Source organism: Trachypithecus francoisi, unplaced genomic scaffold, assembly GCF_009764315.1.
Source record: "Trachypithecus francoisi isolate TF-2019V2 unplaced genomic scaffold, Tfra_2.0 Lachesis_group11, whole genome shotgun sequence".
In the NCBI taxonomy this organism is placed as follows: domain Eukaryota; kingdom Metazoa; phylum Chordata; class Mammalia; order Primates; family Cercopithecidae; genus Trachypithecus; species Trachypithecus francoisi.
This window is the reverse complement of record NW_022681456.1, coordinates 127297483-127314036: the sequence shown is the minus strand read 5'-3', so window position 1 is coordinate 127314036 and position 16554 is coordinate 127297483. Positions and strand designations below refer to the sequence as shown.

The following is a 16554-nucleotide window of genomic DNA, read 5'->3' as shown; positions in this document are numbered from 1 at the left end:
AATGGACCAAAGGCATCCTCTATTCCCAGGTCATTCTTTCAGCTAGGTTCTGGCGTCTCCTTTGTCATGCAAGCCCTAGATTGGCAGTTGGCAAACTTTTTCTGTGAAGGGCCAGATAGTAAATATATCTGGCTTTGCAGGTCATAGAGTCTTTGTCATAATTACTCAGCTCTGCCTTTGTACCTGGAAGTAGCCGTAGACAATATGTGCACAAATGGGCATGGCTGCATTTCAATACAATTTTATTTACAAAATGAGGCTGCAGGCTGAATTTGGCCTATGGACAATAGTTTGTCAATCCCTGCTCTAGACCTGTGCTGTCCAGTGTGGTAGCCACTGGCCACATGTGGCTACTGAGCACATGAAATGTGGCTAGTCTGAATTGAGATATGCTGTACATATAAAATATACACCAGATTTCAAAGACTCAGTATGAAGAAAAGAATATGCAATTCATCATTAATACTTTTTTATATTTGTTGCATATTAAAATAATATTTTGGATATATTAGGTTAAATAAAATATATTATTAAAATGAATTTTACTTGTTTCTTTTTTACTCATGTGCCTCATGTTATATTTCTATTGGATAGTGCTCTGTAAACATAAAAAAATCACAAATAGGGTGTATTATAATTTGATTGTTTAGTATAGATTTAACTCAGAACAGTCCTTTCTGAGCATTCCCTTTGTCGTTCTTTAATCTACAGGTTCTTCCTTTAGGCCAGTAGTTGCCAATGGGGTGAGGCAGGGGAAAGAGGATAAAGAAGGGCCATTCAGGGAGGGACCAATGGAACTCTTTGGTTGTCACAGTGATTGGAGAGCTGTCCTGGTTATTAGGTACGGGCCAGGGATGCTAAATTTCTCACAGAACACAGGATGGCCCCTTTCCACAAAGAATTGTGCTGCCCCAAATGTCTACAGCCAAGCTATTGATTGCTCTACCGTCTGGGCCTTGATCCTTCAATCTACTGATCTTACAGCTGACTTCCTACTTGTATTGTCCTGTAAGGAATGGAGTTATACATTTTCCCTTTTAAAAAATATGTGCTAAACATCCTTAGTATCTCCAGTAATATTCATACAGATTATTTGTCATCCATTTAAATTTTGATTTATTTTCATTTCATTTTCACATATTCATTTCATTTTCACATTTTCATTTATTCTTGACTCATTGTTCACAAGCTAAGTATAATACTTATATCAGAAATTTCTTGTTTCCAAAATGTTTTTCTTCTCCAAAATCTTACTATTAAATATCTTCTTGGTATGAAAGTTGCTGAAGCTTAGCTTATTCCTAGTTCTTCATGCCTTAAGTTTGCTGATCACCTTGTCAGAGTCTCACAATTGAAGTATTTAAAAAGTGATAGGTGAAAACTTTTGAACCATTGGAATTATCCAAATGACACCTGTTCCATTATCTCTGCAGAGGTTTATTTCCTGAGTGTCTAGCATTGATGTGTGCTCTGAGCATGTTTGGATGAGCAAGACCACAGGGAACTCAGAGGCTTATATGTTTAGAGTTTACGTGTTTATTTTAGAGAAGGACTATTTGGGGTGTGAGGTGCTGATTTCCCCACTTTAGTCTTTGCAACTGCTGTCTGAATGACCACTTGGTTTACCCACCTGACTGTGTGCCCTTGGGCCTTATCCCTGAAAATTTGGTTTTCTTTTATTACGTCACTCACTGCTGTAGATTTTCTGTGTATTTCACTTAATTGTCATAATAACCTCATTAGGTAAGATGTGTTTTCCAGTTTTACATGGGACTTGAAGAGATAATTTGTACCAAGTTAGTACATTGCAAACTGGGATTTGCATTTCTGTGTGTCTGATTCCAGAGCCACTTTTCTAGACTGTGTCTTTTAACCCACTTTCTAACATCAGTCCTAACTGGTTCTTCCTGCTGGGGCTTCATCTTTTTGTTGTTGAATCTGATTTTATAGTTTGTTTTTTCTAAATTAAACAGACATTTTAGTTCTCTCTCTCTGTCTTTCATCCCTGCTTTCTTTCTCTTTTCCCTTCTTGCTCTGTCTCCTTCCCATTGCACTGACCCATGCATGTGTACTTATTTGGTGCTAAGAAATTCTTTTTACTTGTTATCTTCCTTTGAAATGCTTATGGAAACCTGCCCTTGGCTCACCCTGAAGTTTTAGGTAGTTCCCTTTGACTCTTGTTTTTATGTTGATAATGTAGAAATTACTGGATCTGGGGTTATAAAAGAGGAAAGAATTAAAAGGAAATAAGAAAATAGTCATGAATCTCCCCAACTAACACTGGTCTTTAAAAGACACTCTTCCTATCTTCAGTCTGTGAGTGGTTGCTGTCAAGAAAGGAAAGTCTCTTATCTCCCAAATGATCCTTGCTTCTTTAGCTATATTTCAGAATTGGAGACTTGGTTTACTGGGTTTCTTTTCAAACTTAGTAAGGAGTACTTGGGTGGACAAAAACAAATATGCTCCATTAAAAATCAATAGCCTCCTTTTTAGCTCTGTCATTTGATGACCTGAGTAAAGTGTACTAACTGTTTGTCTCCAAAAGAGTAAGGGAATCAGCAGGGAGTTTGAGACATCATTTCTCTTGTAATAAATGGAGCTTGTATGAAATGACACCATCTTGTGACTACAGCAGATGGCCCACTTGAAACCTTGCGTTGAGGAGGCTGCAGAAGTGTTGAATGCTGAGGTATACCCGTATGTTTTCATCCGATTGCTTTCTGCTATTATAGGAATGGGACGCGAGAGATAAAGATTCTATCCGACGAGCAGTGGAACACAGCAATGTGGTCATCAATCTTATTGGACGAGACTGGGAAACCAAGTAAGTCTTTGACTCTCGTTTCTTCTTTGCTTTAGTCTTTCTTAGGGTTTAATAGACCTTCACTGGACACCTTCTATGTGCCAGCTATCACAGTGACATTTTCAATGAGTGAATAAGGGTTGGTTGAACAATCACTTGCATACCCAGTGACACCCGTCTGGTATAAGTCAGCAGTGTGATATACTGCCCAAAAAAAGCCAGTAGGTGGTATTGGTATGGCTGGTGTTGGTCCTGTGTTTGGATTAGTCTCTTTGAGATGCGGTTAGGAAATAGGATTTTGCCTGTTCTGCTGTTTAGCAAGCTGAACATTGGTTGTTCTTGTGTAGACAGTGTTCTAGATGTCTTTTCTGTGTTGTTAATTGAAGATGGCGTGAGGACTCATTTCTCATTTGAACAGTTCTTTGTGTGGATTGTTTGTTAACAAATAATGTTTCAATCCTATAATCCACAACACTTTGTTTACACTTCTTTTTTTAGCATTAAAGTTTGACTTAGTTTTTTAATGTATGTCTTTCTCACCAAATATTTTATAAGTTCTTTGATGAATTAGGGGTCTTATTCAACTTTTTGTCCCCCCAATGATTAACATAGTATATCGTACAGAGTAAACATTTAGTTAATATTAATGAAATTGTTGACTGACTTTTTTTAGTTTCTTTTTTTTCCCTTGTGGGAAACAAAGTCCCAGGGGTAAGAAGTGATTCCTAGCACTTCAGCAGCCAGTACAGCCAGGTTTCTTTAAAGGGCCTCAGCCTCAGGATTCCTTGATAATGCAGAACATGACGTATACTGGATTTCTAACTTAGACTAGGCCTTAAATGGTGTAGAGTAATGACAGTGCACAGAGCTGTCAACTTTTTTTAAAAAATAATTTTGGCCTAAAAAAATTTAAAAAAAGTTTTTTTTTAGAAATAGAGAAAGGGTTTTACAGTTTTGCCCAGGCTAGTCTAGAACTCCTGGGCTCAAGTGATGCACCCACCTTGGCCTCCCAAAGTGCTGGGATTACAGGCGTGAGCCACCACACCTGGCCAAATTTAGCTTTAAGTTAAATCATTGCTGTTTAAAAATTTAAGTAATATGAATTCCAATACTGTTATGAAAACCAACTTATCACATAAAGCTTTGAGAGCCTGTGTCTGGAGTTCTTAACCAATTCTTTTATTTTTTTTCTTCCAGAAACTTCGATTTTGAGGATGTTTATGTGAAGATTCCCCAGGCAATTGCTCAAGTGTCCAAGGAAGCTGGAGTTGAAAAATTCATTCATGTTTCACATCTGAATGCGAATATTAAAAGCTCTTCTAGATATTTGAGAAATAAGGTAAGTAACAACTTGATTTGGGAAGTGGTTCACAGAGCCAGAGTTTCTTGGCCCATTTGAAACATGATTTCAGTGAGAAGGGTTTATCATCAACATATCTAGAATTAAAAGGTTTTCTGATTCCCTGTATCCAGAACTAAGGGTGTGTGTGTGTGTGATATTTTGACATTTTGATTGATTGCCTTCTGTTTGCAGGGAACTGTGTTAAGGGGCTTCAGAGTTGGCTAGACTATGTTGCTATTGGCCTTCAGATACTTAAAGTTTCTTTGGGGCATCACTGAATTATACAGAAGCCATCACAGATTTCTGCCAAAGGAATCATACCTGTGTCATCTACCAGTGAAAGGACCATGTTTCTTTCTCACCCCTTGATTGTAGTGGTTTTATGCCACTCTTAAAGGGGCAATGTGAAGGCTCAGAGTGACAGGGATTAATATTTGCCAGGGAAGATGCCTATTCACATAGTACTTACGCTCCTTTTACTCCCAGAAATGCCATACCTAGAGACTGACCACTGTAGTCTGGTGTCAGTCTGTAACCGAAGTGAAACATGCTCATTGTTAGGGACTCAGGAGGGCTCGCAGTGTCTGACGTATGCTTAACATTTGGATTCTGCCATATGGGAGACATACTGATGTTTTGAGTCATACTGATAAGGACAACAGAGTTCCTTGATAATGGTTCCAAATTTTTGACTCGCCACATTAATTTACTGGATAAACTATTCATTAAGCACCTACTATGTATCACATATTGTATTAAGCACTGTGGCTACAGTCGTAAATGGAGAGAAAATAAGAGAATACTTGTGCCTGCCTCTGCCCAAAGCTTCATAAAATCATCAGAATTTCATGACTGTTTGGAAGGAAATGGGAGGTGTCAATGGTGAGGAAGAGAGAAGAGTCAAAGATGTCCAGCCCTCTGGCTGAAGCCACTGGGTAGATGATAGTACTGCTGAATAAGATGGGAAATACTTGAGAGGGATTAGGCTCTAGGGCAGTGACTCTTAGCCTTAGTTGCACATTAAAACCACTGAGGGAGCTTTTAAAAATTCTGATGCCTAGGCTGTGCTGCAGACCAATTAAAACAATTTCTGGGCTTGCAGCTTCAGCACCAGTATTTTTTAACTCTCTCTAGGTAATTCCAAGGGCAGCAAAGATTGAGGAGCACTATTTGACTTGAGAGAATGGAAGATGATTGAGTTTTGGACTCATGTTTCAGATGCATTTCAGATGTGTGTCAATCTTCCGGGTAACTGGTATGTAGGGTCAGAAGAGAGGTCAGAAGAGAGGTCTGGGTTAGAGACAGAAATGTGGGAGTTACCCGCATTTCTTGTTAATTGAAGTAATGAGAGGGATGAAGATGGCTGAAGATTGAGAAGGGAGTTTCAGATTGGGCCCAGAACATACCAATGGTTGGTAATCTGGTAGAGAAGGAAGCACGTGTAGAAACCCTAACCAATCAAACAGAAAGACTAAGCAGGACATGATAAGGCAGAAGGGAAACCAGGAGAGTACAGTGCTAACGAAGCCATGGCAAGACAGTCTCACAGGAGGAAGTGAATCCTTATGAATGCCATTGAGAAGTCAAGCAACATGATAACTGTAAAGTCACCTTGGATCTGCTGACTTGGAGGTCATTGATGATCTTATCAAGAATAGATTCAGTGCAAAGGTTGGAGCAGAATCCAGAATGCGGGTGAGTGAAGAGTGAGTTGGAACTGAGGAAGTGGGAATGGTAAGGGTAGGTACGTTTTCAGGTAGCTTGACTGGCAAGAGGAAGATGAAAGACTGAGAGAATAGAAGCTGGAGGGGGCTGTGGAGTTGCTATTTTGTTTTTTAAGGTAGAGGATCTACATTGTTTAAATGCTGGTAGGGAGATGCTGGTAAAAAGAGTGAGGCTGAAGGTGTGGAAGAGACAGTAAATTGCACAGGTTCCTGAGAAAGTGAAAGGACGTGAGCTCTAAAGCATGGGAAGTGGCACTGTTCCTCCCATCAGGTAAGACAGAAGGAGAAAATTGTGCTTTATATACCAGAGTTTGTAGATTTAGTGGTGAGAGCTTGAGGTGATTTTTCCTCTACTGCCTTATATTTTGTTTTTTATTAGAAGGCAAAGTCATTAACTGCAAGGAAGAGAAAAGAAAGGGATGTCTGAAATTTGAATAGAATAGAAAGTATTTCAGATTGACTCATGGGAAAGTAAATTAATTAGAGGAGGAAAACACGATTTTGGGGAAATGTTGAGGGCCCGGTTAAAATTGGAGGCATGAATTTATAGTGGTACCAATTCATGATTTTTATTGATTTGTTTTCCTGCCAGCTGCTCAAGGCAGTGGGAGTACATGGCTCAAGGGAGGCAAATGGAGTTCTTCTAGGATTAGAATTTTTCCTGGTGGCTAGAGTAAAGGACAAAGGGTGGTTTGCAATGTTGGCAAGAGAGTGATGAGAAGATGGCCTATGGGACCTAATCTGGAATTCAGAGGGGAGGACAGGAACAGTTGGAAGAGCTGATACAGGGGAAGCAGATTCAGTGTACTAGAGTTCTTGAGAAGGTTGAGAAACAGGTATCCAGGGAACAGATGAACAAAGAACAAGCAGGCTGGAAATTGCAGGAAATGGACATCCAAGAGTAGGATGTCTTCATGTAATACCTCAGAAGAAGAGCAATTCCAGATGTTGATATGGTAGTGGTGCAACTGAATTAAGAATGGTAGAGGTGGAAGGAAGAGGAGGTCATTGGAGTTGAGCAGCTCAAGAACCTGAGAAGTCCAAGCCCACTTGGACATTGATGTCCCCCCAGTGGTGGTGGAAGTAGAAAGGAAGACTGAATCAGGTGCTGATGTCTTCATCGAACAAGAAGGCTTGCCTAGGAGGCTAGGAGATGATAACAAGTAAGGATGGTACAGCAATTGAGATCAGGAAGATTAGTGACTCTATCCCCACCTCCTTTGGATATGTAGGTGCTGCTGACACTTCCATTATTGTAGCCCACTGCCACCATACTGTCCTTTTTCTAGCAGGCTGCTAGGTGGTTGACACAAACTAGAGAATCTGTAAATCGGAGGAAAAATGGAGGCTGAAAAAATTCTATTTTGATTTTTCTCCTTCTTCAATGTAAGCTTCCCTTAAAATAAAAAAATAGGAAGAGACCCAACCAAAGCTGTAAGGTGCAGGACATTTTTGTGGATTATATTTTTTAAAAGTTCTGTGTAACTGAGTTTTATGAATTACACGATTACCTTTATCTGGAGGAAAATATCACCTTTGAAATACAAGTCATGTCTTAATAGTGGAAAGAGTGGATGCTTTATTCACTTGTCTCAAAACTCAAAACAAGTTTGTCTGATTGTCATTTAGGCTGTTGGAGAGAAAGCAGTGAGAGATGCATTTCCAGAAGCCATTATCATAAAGCCGTCAGACATCTTTGGAAGAGAGGATAGATTCCTTAATTCTTTTGCACGTACGTATTCTTTCTTGATGGTAGAAGAGAGGGATACTGATTAACCAAGTTGAAGTTGCTCAAGCTAACAGTTTTCTCTGATTGACAGACTAAGGATACATTTTTTCTTTCCTAGTTGCCTTTTTCTCCCCTAAGTTGTATTTTTGTAGTCACTGTAGTCTTTGTTATATTCCATATCAAAAGAAGCAACTTAGATTAATAGAAAGAGCATGAACTTGGGAGTCAGAGACTTGAGTTTAAGTCTTGGCCCAGCTAACTCTGTGACTTGGCAGATATTCGAATGTCACATGGAATAGTTTCTTTATCCTAAAATCCCCTCCCTGTGTTATACGTATTGATTCTTACCCTCCTACCTACCCCCAACCCCAGACAACCACTGACCTTTTTATTGTCTCTATAGTTTTGCCTTTTCCAGGATATTATATATATGGTTAGAATCATGCAGTATGTAGCCTTTTTAGGTGGACTTCTTTCATTTAGCAATATGCATTTAAGGTTCTTTCATTTCTTTTCGTAGCTTGATAACTCATTTCTTTATATAGCTGAATAGTATTCCACAGTGTGGATTCCATTGTACTGGATATTGGTTTAACCAGTTTAGATGTTTCTATCTTGTTTTTCCCCCTGTTGCTTGTGTCCACCTAACATCTGTAATAATTTCTATTTAAAAAATCTGTGGTAAAATATACGTAGTATAAAATTTCCCATCTGCTATGGGCTAAATTGTGCCCCCTCATAATTCGTGTGTTGAAGCCTTAACACCATTGTGAATTTATTTGGAGTTAGGACTTTTGGAGGTAATTAAGGTTAAATGAGGCCATAAGGATGAGGTCATAATTCAGTAGGATTGGTGGCCTTATAAGAAGAGGCAAACAGAGAGATCTCTCTCTCCCTGTGTGCACATACTGAGGAAAGGCCATATGTGAGGACACAGCAAGAAATCTGCTGTCTACAAGCCAGAAAGAGAGCCCTCACCAGGAACCAAACTGGCTGGCACTTTGATCTTGAATTTGCCAGCCTCCAGATCTGTGAGGAAATACATTTTTATTGTACAAGCCACCCAGTCGATGGTATTTTGTTATGGTAGCCTGAGCAGACCAAAGTAGATTTTGGTACCAAGAAGTGGGGTGCTGCTGTAACAAATACATAAAAATGTGAACGTGCCTTTGCAACTAGGTAAAGGTAGAGGGTAGAAGAGTTTTGAGGTACCTGGTAGAAATATGGACGTTAAGGGTGATTTTTGTAAGGTCTCAGATGAAAATGAATAATATGTCATTGGAACTAGAGGAAAGGTGACCATATTATAAAATGGCAAAGAAATTGGCTGACCTGTGTGTATTCTAGTAGAAGGTAGAACTTATGAGTGATGAAATTGTTTATCAGCTGAGAAGATTTCTAAGTACAAAGTATTGAAGAAATGCCTTGGTTCTTCCCGACTGCTTATAATAAAATACAAAAAGAGAGAAAGATGAAATGAAGAAGGACTTGTTAAGCAAAAAGGAACTAGAACCTGAAGATTTGGAAAATTATCAGCTTATCCATATTGCAAAAAATGCGAAAGCTTGTTTTGAAGAGAACACTAAGAGTGTGGCTGAACAACCATTTGATGAGATTGTGGATGCAACTCACAAACTAATAAACTATCTCAGCAGAAGCCAGGAATAGAGATGAGATTACATCAGCAAAGTCACCACCAGTTTGAACTAGAAGGGGCAGAATGAAAGAAGCCTGTCAGACTTCTGATATCCTACAGGACCAGACCATAGAGCTATTTGGCGGTGAATTTGAGCTATTCTTCAAGAAAAGGGAAGAATGACCCCAAAATGGTTCAGAGATGTTTAGAACCACCTCTTTGGTTTCAAAGGATGGGGCCATTGCCTCACTTTAAACAGACCATATGGTCTGTGTCAGAGGCCTTGGAGGTGGGACCACCCAGAGTCTTGGAGGTACAGCTGCCTGATCCTTGGGACGGTAGCCCTCTGGAACCTTTGAGGTGTGACCGTCTGCCCAGCAGAGCCACTGGGGTGGGACTACTGCCCCAGTAGGTCCTGGAAGTTAGAACTACCGCTTCAGTGGGTCCTGAAGGTGAGACTACCACCTCTGTGAATCTAGAAGGCAATGCGTCTAGGCAGAGAAGATTATTCTTGATTTTTATAGCCACCCTAATGGTTGTAAGGTGGTATTTCATTGTGTGTGTTTTTGATTAGATTCTAAAATCTAATAGAATTTACCTTGCTAAGTTTTGGACTTGCTTGGGACTTGTCACCCTTTCTTCTTTCTTACGTCTTCCTTTTAGAATAGGAATGTCTATCTTATGCCTGTCTCACCGCTGTGTTTTGGAAGCACGTAACTTGTCTGGTTTCATATGTTCGTAGTTAGGAATTTTGCCTCAGGATGACCCATATCTTGAGTCTTATCTATATCTGATTTAGATAATATTTGGATGAGACTTTGGAGTTCAGAGTCTTAAGACTGAGACAGGATTAAGACCCTTTTAACTATTTATAAGAATACAGTTCAGTAGAATTAAGTTATTTACATTGCTGTACAACTAATCCCCAGAACTTGATTTCTTCTTGTAAAACTGAAATTCTGTACCCCTTAAACAACTCCCTGTTCCCTCCTTCCCCCCAGCCCCTGGCAACTACCATTCTGCTTTTGGTTTCTCTGAATTTGACCACCTCATATAAGTGCAATCATCCATCATTTGTCTTTTTGTGGCTGGCTTATTTGACTTAGCATAATATGCTCAAGGTTCATCCATGTTGTACCGTGTGATGTGATTTCCTTCCTGCTGAACACTGAATAATGTTCTGTTGTATGTGTTTACCACATTCTGTTTAATAAGCCATCCATCAATGGATACTTGGGTTGCTTCCCACCTCTGGCTATTGTGAATAATGCTGCAGTGACCATGGATGTACGAAATATCCCTGATTTCAGTTATTTGTGGTATGTACTGAGAAGTGGAATTCTGTATCATGTGGTTTATCTATTTTTACTTTTTCGACAAGCTACCATAGTGTATTCCATAGTGGCTGCGCCATTTTGCATTGCCACCAACAGTGCACAAAGTTTCCAGTTTCTCCAGGTCCTTGTCAACATTTGTTATTTTCTGGTTTTTTGATAATAGCCATCCTAATGGTTGTAAGGTGGTAGTTCATTGTGTGTGGTTTTTTTGTTTTTGTTTTTGAGGTTGGGTCTTGCTCTGTCACCTAGGCAGTGATACAATCGCAGCTCACTGCAGCCTTAAACTCCTGGGCTCAGGGGATACTCTTGCCTCAGTTTCCTACATAGGTGGGATTACAGGTGTGTACCACCACACCTGGCTAAAAATATATAAATATATTTGTAGAGACAGGTCTTGCCCTCTTGCCTGGGCTGAACTTGAACTCCTGGCCTCAAGCAGTCTTTTTGCCTCAGCCTTCCAAAGTGCTGGGATTATAGGCATGGGCCACCATGCCTGGCCACAATGTGGTTTTGATTTATGTTTTCCTAATGATTAGTGACATTGAGCATCTTTTCATGTGCTTTTTGGCTACTTTATTATTTGGAGAAATGTCTATTCATGTCCTTGGCTAATTTTTAAAATTGGATTGCTTATTTTTTGTTATCGAGTTGTAGGAGTTTATTTATTCAGAACATTAAACGCTTATCAGACTTGTGATTTGTAAAATTTTCTCTCATTTTTTAGTTTGCCTCTTCACTCTGTTAATTGTGTTCTTTGCGGCACAGAAGTTTTTAATTTTGATGTAGTCAGGTTTATCTATTTTTACTTTTGTTGCCTGTGCTTTTAGTATTGTGTCTAAGGAGTCGTTGCCAAGTTCAATGCCATGAAGCTTTCTCCTTTTGTTTTTGTCTAAGAGTTTTAGTTTTAGCTCTTAGGTTTAGGTCTTTGATCCATTTTGACTTAGTTTGGGTATATGGTATGAGGTAAGGGTCCAATTTTATTCTTTTGCATGTGGATATGCAGTATGTTGAAAAGATTATCTTTCCCTATTGAATGGTCTTGGTGCTTTTGTTGGAAATCATTTGACCATATATGCAAGAGTTATTTTTCTCTATTCTATTGCTCTGTATGTTTGTCTTTATGCCACTGTTTTGATCACTACACTGTTTTGATTCCTGTGCCTTTGTAATAAGTTTTGAAATCAGAAAGTGTGAGACTTCCAAAAATTTGTTCTTTTTCAAGATTGTTTTGGCTGTTTAAAGGAATCCCTTTAAAGTCCATATGAATTTTAGGATGCAGTTTTCTATATTTCTGTAAAAATAAAAAGCCATTGAGATTTTGATAGGGATTGCATTAAATCTGAGATTGCTTTGGGTAGAATTGACATGTGTCTTAGTCCATTTTGTGGTGCAACAAGTGTTGAGTAATCTATAAAGAAGAGAAATTTATTTCTAACAGTTCAGGAGGCTGGGAATCTCAAGATCCAGGTGCTGTCATCTGGTGAGGGCCTTCTTGCTATGTGCTTACATGGTAGAAGTTGGAAGGGTAAAAGGGACAAATGCTATATCCCCACATGGCAGAATACGAGAAGAGCAAGCTAGGTGAATGCTGCATGAAGCTTCCTTTATGAGATCCTTAATCCCATTCATGAGGGAGCACGTCTGAACTTTGGAGGGAACATATTTAAACCATAGCGACATCCTGACAATATTAAGTCTTCCATTCCATGAACTTGGGATGCCTTTCCATTTAATTGTGCCTTTAATTTCTTTCAGCAATGTTTTATGGTTTTCAGCATATGTGTCTTTTGCCACTTTGATAAAGTTTATTTTTAAGTATTTTATTCTTTATTGTATTATTGTGAATAATTTCTACTCTTTTTTTTTGAGACGGAGTCTCATTCTGTCGCCCAGGCTGGAGTGCAGTGGCACGATCTTGGCTTACTGCAACCTCTGCCTCCCGGGTTCAAGCGATTCTCCGGCCTCAGCCTCCCAAGTAGCTGGGACTACAGGTGTGTGCCAACATGCCCAGCTAATTTTTGTATTTTTAGTAGAGATGGAGTTTCACCATATTGGCCAGGCTGGTCTCAAACTCCTGACCTTGTGATCCACCCGTCTTGGCCTCCCAAAGTGCTGGAATTACAGGCATGAGCCACTGTACCTGGCCTAATTTCTCCTCTTAAATGCTTTAATAAAAAAAAAATAAAAACTTTTTAAACCTAACATTTAAACTACTTGGGATTTGTTTTAGTTTATGGTGAGAACTAAAACGTTATCTCACGTTTTTTTCAAATAGCAGAATAATTGTGCCAGCACCATATATCAACTAATATTTCCATCAGGCCCTTTTTCTGGGTTATCTGTGCTGTATCACTCATCTGTTGATACAGCAGCAGAATGCATCTAGATATTAACTAGATAGACAGCTCATCTGTTCTGTTGCCGTATCAACAGATAAGTATGATAAGGAGGAAGAGTTCTGTGTTTCTCCTTAGAATGGGTGCAGCGAGTCCAGTCTTGGGCATGGCGATGCCTTTAGCATTGCAGAGCAGACTAGTTGTCAAGCCATTTGACCTCTACTCTTTGTTCTTCACGGTTTTAAACATTTGGCCTTTTTATTTTCCGTGTTTGTTATCTGGAAAGCTAATGACTGTCTTTTGTAAGTGCATTTACTTCCTCAGAGTCAGCTACATTCATTATATTATTTCTATTATGCACAATAATTATGTTAATCTTAAGATTGTTGGGTCTTATAGCAACTTAAGCCTTCTCAGTATAGTTCTCATTCTTTCTTCCGCTAGATATGCGTCAGTTTGGTCCTATACCCCTTGGTTCTTTGGGCTGGAAGACAGTTAAACAACCAGTATATGTAAGTACTTGGATGAAGGGGGTCAGAAAGGGATTTTTGATGAATTCAGATTTGAGTGGTCAGGTTTCTGGTTTTGTCCTAATTTAGTAACTCTGTCATTTTCTTTGTCAACTTGTGTCAGCTAGCTCCCTCTCAGTTTACTTAAGAGGTACATGCCTTCTCTGTGTCTTATTTATTCATTTAAGAAAAAATTATTGAACTCCTAATGTGCTAGACACATCATACATGTCACATATCACTAGGGAAATAAAGATATTAACTAGATAGACACAAATTGCTGTTCTCAAATTGCTTTCAGTCTGAGGCAGATAAATAAAGCAGTTATTGTACAATGTGGTGAGTGCTATGATAAGGAGAGGGTTTTATGTAATTACATCAGAAGGGCACCTAATCTAGACTTGAGCATCTCAGAAGGAAGGGCGTTTAGGGTAAAACCTTAAAGATGACTAAAGGTAAGCCTGATGAAGGGAGGTGGGGAAGAGTATTGCATGCGGAGGGAACAGTGTATACAAGGGCCCAGAGGTGAAAGAGCATGTTGGATTCCATGTTAGATTGAACCAAGTTTTCTCAGTAGTGGCACTATTGACATTTTGAGCCAGATAATTCCTCGTTATGGGGGTTGTTGAAGGATGTTTGGCAGCATTCCTACCCTCTAGCCACTAGACGCCAGTCACACTGTCCTTCAGATGTGACAACTGAAAATGACTCCAGACAGTTGTCAGCTGTCCCCTGGGGGCCAAAATCACTATTACTATTTTTGAAAATCAAAATGGTAGAATATTAGCAATTCCATATGGTTCAGCCTAATAGTTTGTGATGGTTCATAAGAGAGTTGGGAGTGGTAAGAGATGAGCTTGGCAAGTTGTGGGCAAAAGCAAATCAGAAAGGCCTCAAGCTATCTGAGGGTAAGTGCATTCCTACTACAGAAAATACTTGGCTGAGCCTTGGATTATACGTACTTGGAAAATACTTGGATAGCAGGGATGATTTGAGCTCTTGGGAAGACTCATTCTTTTAAGAAGCTTCCTGGGAATAGATAATGCCATTCTTTTAACTTCACATTTTCTTGGTTGAGATCAGTGTGGCCTTCTTCCTTTCTCCTTCCTTCCCTCCTTTTTCCCTTCTTTCCTTTCTTTCTATCTCTCCATCTCCCGTTCTCTCTCTTTTTCAACAATTACTTAAACATATATTATAATTTCTTATAGGTCGTAGATGTGTCCAAAGGAATTGTTAATGTAGTTAAGGATCCCGATGCCAGCGGGAAGACCTTTGCTTTCGTTGGGTAAGTGCTTAGAGTTTGAATTTAAAAATGTGCTATTATAATGAAGGAGTCAATATCTACATTAGTTACTAACAGATTTGTTGCACTTTTACAATATCAGAATCTCCTCATTGCTTGCATTAAATCAGAATTTGAGGGAACCTGGAATCCACTTTAATGAATGATTCTCCTGTTACCAAAGTCTGAGAACCACTGCCCTAGACTATTACATATACTTAGTCCCGTGACCCTTAGAGATGGTTTTGTACTACTCCAGTGATGGTTTTTTTTTTTTTTGAGATGGAGTCTAGCTCTGTCACCCAGGCTGGAGTGCAGTGGCCGGATCTCAGCTCACCGCCTCCCAGGTTTACGCCATTCTCCTGCCTCAGCCTCCGGAGTAGCTGGGACTACAGGCGCCCGCCACCTCGCCCAGCTAGTTTTTTGTAGTTTTTAGTAGAGACGGGGTTTCACCATGTTAGCCAGGATGGTCTCGATCTCCTGACCTCGTGATCCGCCCGTCTCGGCCTCCCAAAGTGCTGGGATTACAGGCTTGAGCCACCGCGCCCGGCCTCCAGTGATGTTTTTAAATATAAAAGGATATTGCTGTAAATTCTAAAACACAAACAAAACACTTTCAGGGAGTGAGTATGGTTATAAAACCACATTAATTTTGATGGAGTATCACAATGACCCCAGATACTGAAAATGGGTGGTTTATAGCACAATTACTAGTGCTATGCAAGATTGATTATTTCTTTATGCTCTTTGCTAAAATTTGCTCTCAGAAAAAAATGGGTACAGTTAAGCTGCGTGACTTATCTGAAATTACTAAATCATGTCACAGCTAAGCTTAGGACTTTTTTTGCTGAATTAACTAAAAGTCAGAAACTAAGACTTCATTTGCCAAGTTGAGAGGTATCAAATTCATCTAGTAAGTGGTTCAGAACACTGTGATTCTGTGAAGCAAACTAGTGACAGTTGGCATCTGTGAAAGGGAAGTATCTGGCTCAGTAATTAAGGGATAGCCTAATTCCTAAGAAATATTTGCCTCTAGAGGAAAATGACACTTTTCTCTTTAAGCCAAGAGGCATAGAATATATTCCCAGAATTCTGAATCTATACATTGTTATGTTGCACTATTATTATTTAACAAACAATTTTTTTCAGTGTGAAAAGCTCTTGGTTTTCCATGTCAACTAGCAGCTGTGAAGCATATTTCTCCTTTTCAGTTCTCAGTTTGGTACATTAGCATGCAATCAGTTATATAGTCTAGGGAAGAATTACAATTCAATATATTCAATACAGGTTTCATAAAATACTAAACACAAAAGACATTATTTCTAGTGAAGAGGTACATGGACTAGGATTTCAGGGAATAAATGAGCAGAAATGGCTTTGTGAACTTTACTTGCTCCCGCTCTGGATGAGTTGCACATTTTTCTTTTTACCTTTGCCCAGCCACTATCCTCTTGTGTGGGCTCCAGTAAGTCATTCTTGTCTGGTGTAATGATGGGAAAAATAATACTAGACATTGCCATGTAGATATTTTTCCTCTTGAAATTGTAGATACACATCTACACATTTCTTGTCTCTTCAACTCCAGGAAAAAATCTTTGCTTTTTTCTCTGATATTTTGAGGCTAAGGCAGTGGCATAAGACTGTAATTTAACTCCTAGGTTTTTTGTAGTTATGAGTTATATTATGTTGGTCCATTCTATTTGCCATTCATTCATAAAATACCTATTGATACACACTAATACATACACACAACTGATGAATAAACACATTCAGCAAAATCACGATGTATAAAATCAGCATAGAAAAATCAATATATACTAGTAAATGAACAATCTGAAAATAAAATTAAGAAAATA

The 16554-nt window shown here is 39.1% G+C and overlaps 1 protein-coding gene across 1 annotated transcript in view; it reads left to right on the top strand.

Moving 5' to 3' along the window:
* Nucleotides 1-16554, top strand: part of NDUFA9 (NADH:ubiquinone oxidoreductase subunit A9) — a 38694-nt gene that overhangs the window by 6013 nt on the left and 16127 nt on the right. The window contains exons 4-8 of the mRNA XM_033223158.1: nucleotides 2733-2824; nucleotides 4001-4142; nucleotides 7499-7601; nucleotides 13352-13419; nucleotides 14625-14701. Coding sequence (XP_033079049.1) covers nucleotides 2733-2824; nucleotides 4001-4142; nucleotides 7499-7601; nucleotides 13352-13419; nucleotides 14625-14701 — 482 coding nt within the window. The remainder of the gene's footprint in view (nucleotides 1-2732; nucleotides 2825-4000; nucleotides 4143-7498; nucleotides 7602-13351; nucleotides 13420-14624; nucleotides 14702-16554) is intronic.